Source organism: Cupressus sempervirens, chromosome 2, assembly GCF_028749045.1.
Source record: "Cupressus sempervirens isolate cs-2001-9-10 chromosome 2, ASM2874904v1, whole genome shotgun sequence".
In the NCBI taxonomy this organism is placed as follows: Eukaryota; Viridiplantae; Streptophyta; class Pinopsida; order Cupressales; family Cupressaceae; genus Cupressus; species Cupressus sempervirens.
This window is the reverse complement of record NC_143119.1, coordinates 399,145,197-399,157,375: the sequence shown is the minus strand read 5'-3', so window position 1 is coordinate 399,157,375 and position 12,179 is coordinate 399,145,197. Positions and strand designations below refer to the sequence as shown.

The following is a 12,179-nucleotide window of genomic DNA, read 5'->3' as shown; positions in this document are numbered from 1 at the left end:
TTATAAGGTGGGCTAAAAGGACAAGGAGGGATAAGACGAAAAGCCAGGAGGGGATCCGAAGAGTCACAACTTTGTGGATTAAAAGGAGAGAGGCTCATTCAATCAGGCATGCTTGGTTTTATGATTCAGACTTCAGTTTCTCTCTTGCGAAAGTTATTCAAAAGTTTCAGCTTTCAGCTAATGTGAGGATGCAGCCCCTCGTGCCAGCAGATACTGGACACAAACCCATTGTCCGTGGAGAGATCACTTCAGGTGTCTCCTATGCACTTGTAGGTTCTTCTCTTAGCATTCCAATCCGACTGTAAAACTGTGTTTAAGATTGGACTCTGAATAATAGTTATTGTATTGCTGTTGTATAATACAATAACCTGTTTTAAGGTATTTTTTTGAAAATCTACTGGTTTCTATTGTTGTTCCGTAATACTTCTGCCTATGTTTAAGTTATGAATATTATTCTGAGGAAACAACCGGGTAAATATCTGCTGGGAATATTTCAGCCAGTGATGTTGTTGAGTGCACTCATGTGCTTCCAAAGGAAAAGCAAATGAAGACTGAAGAAGATACTGTCATTGAGATCATAGAACCAGCTATGATAGATCAGCTACAAGGAGGTATAAAGTCATTTGGTTTCCCTCTAATGGAATCTAGCATTGTTTCATCACCTTCGCCTCATCTTGGCAAGGAATCAAACCATAGTTTGGGAATTGTTCAGTTAGATATGTTCATGCACATGATGGAAATTCGGAAAATTTGGAATGTAGTGAACAAAAGGGCTTAGATCACACATCCCCTGAGCAGAGTAATCAGCAATATTGCAATCAGGATCTAGCTGTGATGGATTCTTTAACTGACATAGCTCTCTCTTGTAATGGACCTATTTATGACTGTAGTGCAGTGCTTATTTCTTCTTGCCAGTGAGACACAAAGAAAGGTATTAATAACAGTGCTGATGTCAAAAAATTCCTTTTCAGATTTTTGCCAAGATTCCTTTCAATCTCTGGTGTCAGCACATGATCTAGTACAATTTGAAAGCTCGCTATTTCCTGCAGAGTTGTTGGCTGCAATGGAGCCCCTTTTTAAACTTGGTTTTTATAATAATAATAAATGATTGTTTCTGCAGGTTATTTATTTGGTGGTGGCCATTTTTATGGTTTTCACGGATTTTTTTTGGCATAAAACACTAAATATGAAAATTAGATTTCAGGTTGTGGATTTCTGGGGTTTATAATTTTCTCCCATAAAACATTATCGTTGGTTTTTCATAATTTTTTATCCTTAAACAAATTCTGAGGTTTTTAATAACATTTTATCCTTTAAAAAAATTGGGGTTTTACATAATCTTTTCCCTTAAAAAAATTCTGGAAGGTCTTAGTAATTTTTTCCCCAACAGCTATTTGGTTTTTCACCATCAGGTTTCAATGATTTTCTCTAGCTTTTGCGGTTTGAATAATTTTTCCTATAAAATATCCAGTTGGGTTCTATATTTTTTCCTGAAAATATTCAGTTGGGTTCAATATTATTTCCTAAAAATATATTTTGTTAAGTTTTAATTTATTTTTTCCTCGTGATGTGTTTTTTTCAATTTTTCCCTTTAAATTTTATGGGTGGGTATTTTAATAAATTTTTCTCCTTGAAAAAAAACTATGTGGAGGGTTTAGGTTTTTTTCCTCAAAAATCAAGGCCTCAGTCCTGTATGCCCTAGTCAAGGTTTCTGTAGTTCGGGATGGTTCTCCAGTTCTGGATAGCCTTTACCATTTTTCCTTAAAATGATATTGTGTATGCCAATCTATGTCTCGGATTCTCTACTAGCTATCTGTTTGATTTTGGTTGTTGTTTCTCCTCAAATATCATTTCTAGTTTATGTCATTCATAAAGTTAGAAAGGGACTTTATGTCAGGGTTTTATACTTTACGGTTGTTCCTATTTTTATCTGAAAAACATCGCTTTCTAAACTTCAAATTGAAGTATCTCGCAATCTGTTTTGGGGTATCCTGCTTATTTGCAGTAGTTTGAAGGGCTTTCTGATTTTCCTCAAAATTGTGTCACCTGTTCTCAGTGTGTCTTTGTGTACAGGGAAGGGTAGTTTTGTTATCCAACATCAGGTTGGACATTTCGTGAATGATTTCTAGTCAGAGGTTTCGCAGAATCTGAAAGGGTTAGTCAAACACTCATCTCAGTGGTAGAGTGAGTCGCACTCTCTTGTCTCTAATTACAGGGCAATCTGAAGTAGGGGACAGCCTTCTCTGTTTTTTTTGGCTACTCTTGGTCATTGACATTCTGCAGGTCCAAGGAGGGTTTCAATAGCAGCAGAATGTTTTGAAGGGTTTATGACCACATGTATAGTCTTTTGCAAGCTCGTTGATAGAATGACCATTAAGGGAGGGTACAAGATTAGTTTTAGCGTCCTAGGTTCTTGGTCTATTTAGCTCATTATTCTAGAAGCTTAGTTAATGGTCATTTAGGCTTATTTTTAGTTTTCTTAATTTGGTCTATTTTTAGATCTCTTTATTTAGACAACATTGCTATTTAGTTCACCATATTTTCAGCATGTGTAAACTCTACTTAAGTGTGTGTATTATTAATACACTCTGTTCCGATTTTTAAAGTTTCAATATGCAGGAATCTTCTACCAATTTCAGGAAATAAGCACCACAAACAAACCAAAAAAATTATTGAAAAAAATAGGTATATATTAACAATGTCAGCACAGCATTAAAAAAAATAGTTGAAGTAGTTCTAGCAGTTATCATAGCTCAGATTAATAGTATGTGGACTTGCATGAATGAATTCAATCCGGGGGAGAGGCAAACAATTCTCTAAAAAATAATCCCGGGCAGTATTTTCCTAATGAATTTCAGCCTACAATTAATTTGGAGTAATTTAATCCGGGAAGAGTCTCGAAGTTTTCAGCATACAATGGCTTGTCATTTTTTTCCGCATGTAGAAGCAGAATCAAAGATGATTATTGAATGGGCAGGTATCTTTTATAAATTTCTGGAAATAAGGTGAGCAATTGAACCAAATATCATTGAAGAAAATAATTCAACTAGACAAGTAATGTTAACGTATAACATTTTACAAAATTGTAAAACGGTGTAAGTGATTGCAACAATTATTGAATCTCAAACTATTAATAGTTTAGAGAACGTTAAAAATAATTTCCATCAATGGCATAGGCAAATAATTATCTATAAAAATCAACCCAAATCAACCCGGGAAGAGTTTTTCTAATAAACTTCTGCCTACAAATTAATTCTGATTATAATCAGCAGGAAGGATCTTTGAAAGTTTTCACATTATAAGGTTTCTCATTTCATTTAGAAGCAATGGCTCTAGAAGACCATCATGATTAAAGTAAGTCAGCAAAATAGACTTTTGAAGTTTTCCAGCAAAGCACTATTGAAGCAAGCTACCACAGTTTTGCACAAATATTAAACTTACAGTTTGTAGAGGCCTAGGCAAGACAAGACTAGTTTTCTATTTTCCATTGAAAACACATTAGGAGATAAAGGAACATGTTCAAAAGGTCAGGTATGGTCCAGTGAAGGAAGAAATAAAATCAGAAAATGCAGCATTTGTACCTTCCCCGTAATCAGATGCTAGTACATCAAAGACATCTTCTCCATTCCCTTCTTTCACAAGGTTTCATGCTTAAGTTGTAAACGAGTTAGCAGAGATGTCATCTTAACTAAAAAGGGTGATAGATATGGTTAGTAAATCATAATGGATATTTTGTAATCATTGCTATATCATTTTTGTAATAAAACTGTTCAAGATTTTGTCTTATTATATAGGTTGGTTGGGTAGTATGGTATATATTCCTATGTATCAGTTGATATGAGATGATTTTGGTCCAACCAACACAATTCTCATCTGACGTCACAATGTAGTGTAATGTCCCCACTATTAGGGTTAGCTTGGGGTAAGTAATGCCTGCAAACCAATTGTTAGAATCATAATAATAATAATAATTAATCTAATTATACTATTCTACCCTCTAATTTAACCCCGACCTTAATGACATCTCTAGATTGGGCTTCCTAACCCTTAGCTATTCCACCATCTTCTCATGGAGTGCTCCCATTTATGTTTTTCTCGGACAAGACATCCTTTGTCCAAGGCCAATCACATATGCACATGTTGACATCATTAGAATATTCTGGCACATGGAGATTGTCTATTAATCCTAGTCATGATGGTCAAATGGAGACCTTAATGCCTCACATACCCCAAGATAAAGATTCCCTATCTCCATGGTGTCAATCCAATGGACTAACTCAATATTACTTATTTCTCATCTAGCCATTCATACAGGGTCACTCATCTCTAGCACTAGCATGATAGCCATTCATACGAGGATCTCACTTCTTGCAATGGCACTATGAGAATTTAATCTATTATTTATGTGTATTGAACTAATCAACAATATTATCAAAATAAATAATCGTAAGTATTATTGCCTTGAACTAATGTCAAATTATATACTATTTGTATTACATAACCATTGTGTATTTAATAATAGATTATATTTACATAAAAAGATATATATATATATATATATATATATATATATATATATATAACCACACATATTTCATAATCATAATATCTATTTTATCTATAAATGAATTGAAATAAAATTAACATAAAATATACCTTTATATATTTACCTTAAGTTGTCCTTTTGCCCCTTTCAACTTTTTGGTTGACTTAATCTCCTTTTACTGTAACACACTTAAGGAAGATTTGATGTATTTTATATACTTTACTAGGATGAATTCATTTTTGTCTTATTGTATACTCTTATCTTAGTCCACCATCATTTATACATAGTTCCTTGTCTTTATTCAGTAGTTTTTAGTGGAATTGTAATTCTTTCTTCTTCTTTTTTGGTACCCTTCATATATATGTCTCATGCAGTAATTTTTTTTATTTCTAATGCAGTTATAGAACCCCTTTTATATGTTTTGTACATTAGGGTCACGACTAGTGACTTTCCATTATGTCAACAACCTACATAGTGGTTTATTTAGTTTTAGTTTTTTATTAAATTTAGTTTATTAGTTTATTATTATATTTCGTATTATATTTGCTTAAAATTTTATATTTGTTTAGTCATTCATATTTGTTTTATTTAATTGGATAATAATATTATTATTTAATTATGCAATTGATGTTATATTAATTTATTTTCTAATAGCTAATTAATGCTTTCATTTATATATAGTATGCTTTTACAATTAGGTATATCAATTATGGTTTAATAGTAAATTTTATTATTAGAGGGGGTATTACATGTAGCTACATCTCCCAGTACAAAAGAATATATTCTACTGACATATGGATAAAGAGGGGTTCCAACTTTTAATATTACTTGCAATTTTTTTACAGTGCTACTTCTATGATCTAAGTTGCTGTTTTGAGAGTGGACGTGGATGTGGGTACAAGGATTAGGTGCACGGATGCATGATTGCTTTTTTGGGGGGCTCAGGGGGGTTGGATGCGTGAATATATTAAATAAAATATAATATGTGTCTATGCACGCGCAAAGAAATGCAAGAAATATACATAAATAAATCATTTCATAGTATAATACCTCACTATTGATCAAGATTAAAGATATTTCATATTTGATAGTTCAACTACAAACTTCACAAACAAAAATATACAAATTGAAACGATTTCAATAACTAATTTGTAAATTACTCATGTTTGAGATTCAAATGCAATTGGAATTATAAAATCAAAATTTAGTTCATGAGTCAAGGTTGATCAATCAAGACTCAAGACTCAAGACTCACTAATCAGATTCTGAATCATAAGAATTCTCAATAAAATCCACATTCTCATCATCTCCAACTGCTGCAAGTTCAAGATCATTTGAACCAAAAACCATTCCACTTGTGCTAGATGCACCATGTGCCATGATGCTATCATCATTATTTGCAATTGTAGTAAGATCCTAAAATGTTGCATCCAAGTTTGTACATTCAGGTGCTACATGCCAAAGCTTAGTTGACCCATGTATTTATCCTCCTTAGGTGACACAAGACACAAGTTGGTATGAATGTAAACCAAGTCTTCATCTTTCTTTGAGCCCAACCGGTTGCGCTTTACTGAATGGATATAGGAGTACATACTCCAATTTCCTTCAGCAACAAAAGAACTTCCAACTTGGTTAGTGCTCAAAAAATTAAACATACAAATGAAAAGTAAATTAAAGAATGTTAAACACTAAATTGTAGAATACAACTGGTAAACAAAAACAAAAAAATTGTGAGAGGATATTAATTGCAAGGAATTGTACATGCTTGTATGGTTGACCATACATGTACCACCATGTGATAGCTCCAATGTCATTTTTGTCCTTTATTGCATATCGAGTAAGTTTTGATCCTAAAGCAAATAAGCTGAATTCTAGCCTCACCTTTTTGTGCATTTCATCATCTTGGAAGAGTCTTGCAAATGCTTTGCACCACCCAATAGCAACGTTTATATCCGCTTACGGTGCAAATCTAACTAGCATAGCAAGTATTTCTTGGGATAGTACCTTGGAGATAAGGCATATGCAAGGAGATGCAATGGTGTAGTCGTATTCTTCCAACAATGATGAATGATTGCTTCCACCTTATTGCATAAGGCTTCACATTTTGTGGGGTCATTATCATGTGTTTGTATGGAAGGTTTTACCTTATCTACCATGGTGTGCATGTCATCGTACACATCCCCCAAGAAAGGTGAATGTGTATCAGCAAAGCAAAGCATAGTCATGATAGGCTTGGTGAAATCCAATACAAATTGCACACAAGCCCACCCGCTGTCATCCAAGACCAAAGCCTTAACCTTTTGGGCTCTCTCTGAACTCGAAGATTTCCATATACCCCGTTGGCTAGAAATAACCATTTGGCTCAATGCCCCTTGCACCTTAACAAGATGTCTCATAACAATAGTATGAGATACAAATCGACTCTGAGCAACCTAAGCAAGTTAACAATATATCAATAAATATTAAGCAAAGTTGTATAAAATTTGATAATTGAACACGAACATAAAGCTTATTCAAATTAAATAAACAAATGAAATATGCTAATTACAATTTACCTTCAGAAAACTCCAACTTGGAGAGTGATCTGGATATGGATTGTGACATGTGATGGTTCGTCACAAACATTTGTATGTCCTCTCCCTATTGGTATATTTGCTTCACCCTATCTATTTGGGTGCCAATTTGTTGCATGACCAAGTTGAGAGACTGTACAGTGCATGTTGTCCAGAAAATATGGTCATACCGACTCTCAACCAAAGCACCTATACTCACACAATTTTTGTCATCATCTATAACCATCTAGACCACATTCTCACTACCCACCATCTCTATGGCATCAATGAATAATTCTAGAAATGAATTGTTAATCCTTCACTTCTCCTTCGCAATCAACCACCCTCAAAAACATTGCCCCTTTGGAGGACACTGCAATCACATTAATGATTAATCAATGGTCAGTTTCTTGTATCTTTCCATCCATTAGACACAATAGATATACCTGAACTTTTCCAAGAAGTTCTAACTAATTGAAGTGCTTTCTTTATAGAAGTCTTCTCTTTTTGCAATAGAGCAGTACGCACCTTTTCATACCCCAAACTTGTCTAATCAATTTGTGCTTTATAGACGGTCATCGTCATTTCCTTCCAATATGGAGATCTCGCCAAGTTGAAATAAGGGTCATTGGCATAGAGACAACATGTAATGGCTTGATCAGCGAGCTCTCTTGCCTCCATTTCAAATGTGGTGTCCAATGGACCTCTTTTGTGGGCAGTAAGTTCTACTTCTTCCTCTTCCTCTCTTGGTACAAGTGCTTGCAAGAATGGATCTTCGGAGGATACAATTGGATTAGTGGGCAATTTCATTTTGTTCTTTTTAGATGGAGGTTGATAAGAAGATTGTTTTGATCTTCCAAACAATTTATCAGCAGCCTCTTGTTCTTTTATAAATCCTGCTAATTGTGCATCAATCATCCCCTTTCCATCTTTGCTTCATTTGTACATTCCCATTCCTTTACGTGAAGGGCCCATAAAATGAAGTTTGACCCAAGAATATGAGCTATTGAATGGTTTACAATGACATGCGTTACATTTACAAAGTATGACCCATCTCCTGAAACATGTGCTAATCTTGTGGCATGTCTCCATAGTGGAGATCCTATGTCAATTTTGAAGTTAGCATTTCCTTTCCCTACCACTGAACTTTGACTACCATTTCATTTCCTTTCCTATGTCAATCTTGCACAATACAATCTAATAAGGAAATATAAAAATTTAAATTAGAAATAAACTATGAACATCAAGCATACAACTACAAAAAAATGATACAAATATATTAAAATAGATAGCTAAACTTGTTTCTTCATTTGTTTTTAAAAAATGGGAAAAAAACTTGTAAAAATTCTTCTCAAACTTGAAAAAAATCATCAAGATCTTCAAAAAAATCAGTAAAAGGACTCAAGAGTGGGATCCAAAGATTAACTTAGATGTGTATAACTCCTTTGTGGAAGCTATCTAACACCCCACAAATGATCATCTTCACAAATAATCACCTTGCCTTCAAAATGCCAAAATGGAGACCAAATGAGAAGAGTCCAGCTGCAAACAAAATGAGAAGAATAAAGAAAGAATAGCATCTTTTAGGGCCGTTTTAGGATTTAGGAGCAAAAATAAAAGAATAAAAAATAACAATTAGCACATGCTAAAAGGTGTTCTCAGTTATTTTCAAAGCCCAAAAAGCATCCAAATAGACGTTGGGCCCATGGAAGCCTCCAGATGCGCTCAAATGCACTCAAGAAACGCTTCCTAGGCACATTTGGAGGTTTCCGCGGCCCCAACTTGTGTGCATCCATAGGGCACCCTAGGCGCATCATGTGCCAACATGCATTGCTACGCACCGGTAACGTGGTCTTTGATCTATTATTTACAATTATATCAAATGGTATAACATTCACCATTTTGCCAAAGCTATTTTGGCATTCTTGAAAATCATAGGCCCGACCAGCCACTCCACCATCTTTTCAGTTTTCATGTCTTGAAGCAAAGTCCCAAAGCCATCAACAGTATTTTCCTATACGAGGAAAATAATTCTACATCTGACAGCTACCATAATCCGGTCTTTTATCTGCTACTTGGCACAAAAACTGATCTGTTGCCTCTAGCATGTCAAAGTAAAGATATGGCAAGAGGCGTCCTTTTCCTATAGAGGATATGCTTATCAAGTTATCAACTACAGATGCCACTTTCCAGATTTGAAAACTTAAATATTTTCCCAAACAGCTCAATTCTCCTGGTTTCACTTAGTCTCTTTATCCTCTGCATAGTGTAATATCCACCAAGTCCGCTGAAATGCTCTGATGATGACATAATGATAATTAATAAAGTCGATGTGATGTAAGTTGTTGCCATGAAATCATAACTTCTCTTTAAAATATATTGAAACCATGAGAAGTATGAGGGGGTAGACTATCTTTTGCACATAGGCTTAGGAAATCTTTACTTTTAATAGAGAGCTCAAGGGTTATTAAAGAGAACATGTTGCTTTAGTAGGTAATCAGCAACATATATGCCCCTCACCACACAACAACAAGATCTGATGGTGAGATCGTTAGTTATAGAGCAGCAGTCCTTAATGATTTTATGATTTTTTTCTTTAAAATATATTGAAACCATGAGAAGTATGAGGGGGTAGACTATCTTTTGCACATAGGCTTAGGAAATCTTTACTTTTAATAGAGAGCTCAAGGGTTATTAAAGAGAACATATTGCTTTAGTAGGTAATCAGCAACATATATGCCCCTCACCACACAACAATAAGATCTGATGGTGAGATCGTTAGTTATAAAGCAGCAGTCCTTAATGATTTTATGATTTTTTTGGGGTGAATCAATGATAATTTGAGAATAGCATTTTAATGTGAGATCCATCCAACTTTTTCATTTAACAATGACCTGGCCCCACTGAAGAGCTCACAGTTCAGAAAAGTTATTAAAAGAGAAAACCAGGACAACCTCAAAAAAACATCATCTGGTCCTGCTAAGCCTTTGCTACCTTCAGAATCTTAGAGGCACCATCAAAGTTTATCTCAATAATATGAATTTCCAAAGTTGTTCATGTATTAATGACAGCATTCACCTTTATCTAGCTAATCCATTATCACTCATTAACAAACTATTGCAACCTGAGAAACAAATAAATTTTCTTCCTTCTTTATCTTTTTCTTGAATTTCTTCCAAAAAGAAATAGAGAAGTATTTTTCAGTAAGAATGTCAGTCAAACAAAATGCAAATAAATGAGTCATGTGAGCGTTTGCAAGCTACCAGAGAACTACACAAATTAGTGTTATCTAATGGAGTGGTAAAAAAGAAAAGGTTGGTATTAGAGTAAATGTCTGGTGACGAGCATAGCATAACCCTTTTCTAAAGCACACAAGTGAAAACTTTAAAAGCTACAAACCCCAGAAACATTTAATGCCACTACAATTTATACTCAAAGAAGATGAATTCTAATTAAAAGCATGTCATTTTTTTTATCTTACACACTACAGTTCTTGGCTCCATGTACAATCCCAACAAACTCTTTCCAGATTCGCCTCCACACCTCAGAAAGGAATTCATTCACATTAACAAAAAGAAATCTAAGAGTGTACCACATTATCCAATTATAATCCGATTCAAACATTAGCAAGCGAACAGCAAATTCTATATCATCTTATAGTTACATATTTGACCACTGAATCAAAAAATAAGAATTCCAACAAATTTCAAAGCTACTGCTGCAACTGATCATGCCGTGTTAATCAAATCACTAGGTTATCCAAGTCATGAAAGTGAAATAGGAAAATAATAATTCAAAGCAGAAAGTTAAAATAAAAATATGAATTTGTAATGCAACTAGCTGTGATGCAAATAGGACTAAAACTTTCAATTCTGATTCAACATGTCTTTAGAAGTAGAACCCAGAATTACCAGTGTTTAAAATTTAAATGTTATTGAACTGAAGGCACGAAAACAATTGCAACAGAAAACATGATAAGTGCACTAGTAATCAAAAGCTATAAAAAGGTGTGGGTGGGAACTCACCATACCCTGTGATGCATGGAAGATTGAGTAGAAGAGATGATAGACTTTCACTAGGTGAACAATTTTCCTTCACTTCATTGGGATTTCCACAGTCAGACCTTTGACATATTCTCACATATGCCATCAAGTGAACAGGTTCTACTAATGGAAGAACCAGAATACGATATTGCCCCTTGATGTGCAAAACTAGAGGCCACAAAAAATATTCACGAGCATCTTCTGCGTTTCTGTCAATTTGAAGACTAATAATATGTCGAGTAATGGGATCATCTACCCATGAATCCGAACCTTTACTTGATGAAGCAATGCGTATGCCATATCCACAGACAGAACCATCTCTGCTAGAGAAAACAATCAACCAAATCAAATTATTTATTTGGGAATAAATAAATAAAAGAACATATTTGGCCCAGGCTTATGTACAAAGATTTTGAATCTAAATGAAAAAACAAAGGCAACTTAGCATATGCAAAAGAAATAATCACAAATATACATAAAGAACTCTTTTGAAGAAGATTATCAGCAGTTACAACAAGCAACTTTGAAGATCTATCTCTGCCTGGGTACAAGCTCCCCACAAAAAATGAGATATACAAGTAAAATAAGCCCCTAGTTATTTAGTGTTGGCTTATTGGTAAGACACAAGAGTAGATGCATAGCAGTTACTGAAAATTGCAAATAACTGGGAAAAAAGTTGTACCCTGATAAAAAAAAAAAGGAAGGAAAGGAACAGCTTTTTTAACATAGCATTGTAGCTAGCCCAACAAAATGGTTACCCCATCCCAGTTACAACCCACGACAAGAAAGAAAAGCTTTACACATCTAGTACCAAAATATTATAACAATTGATTTTACCATAGTACTAAAGAAAGAAAACTTTTAATTGTTATCTACGAACATTTCTCTTCCAGTGTCTATCCATTCTCAAGGTTAGCAAAGATATTGGATATAAGTTTCAATGTAAGCTTGAGCTATGAGGGAATAAAATCAATTTATTAGCAACAAGCACTAGGTATAATTATAATATATATGACTAAACTTATTGACTACTTGCAA

The 12,179-nt window shown here is 34.2% G+C and overlaps 1 protein-coding gene across 1 annotated transcript in view; it reads right to left on the bottom strand.

Annotated features, from left to right (window-relative positions):
* Positions 1 to 12,179, bottom strand: part of LOC149572821 (clathrin adaptor complexes medium subunit family protein) — a 116,801-nt gene that overhangs the window by 74,112 nt on the left and 30,510 nt on the right. Inside the window, exon 3 of the mRNA XM_089813898.1 lies at positions 11,129 to 11,461. Within this exon, the coding sequence (XP_089670024.1) occupies positions 11,129 to 11,461 (333 nt within the window). The remainder of the gene's footprint in view (positions 1 to 11,128; positions 11,462 to 12,179) is intronic.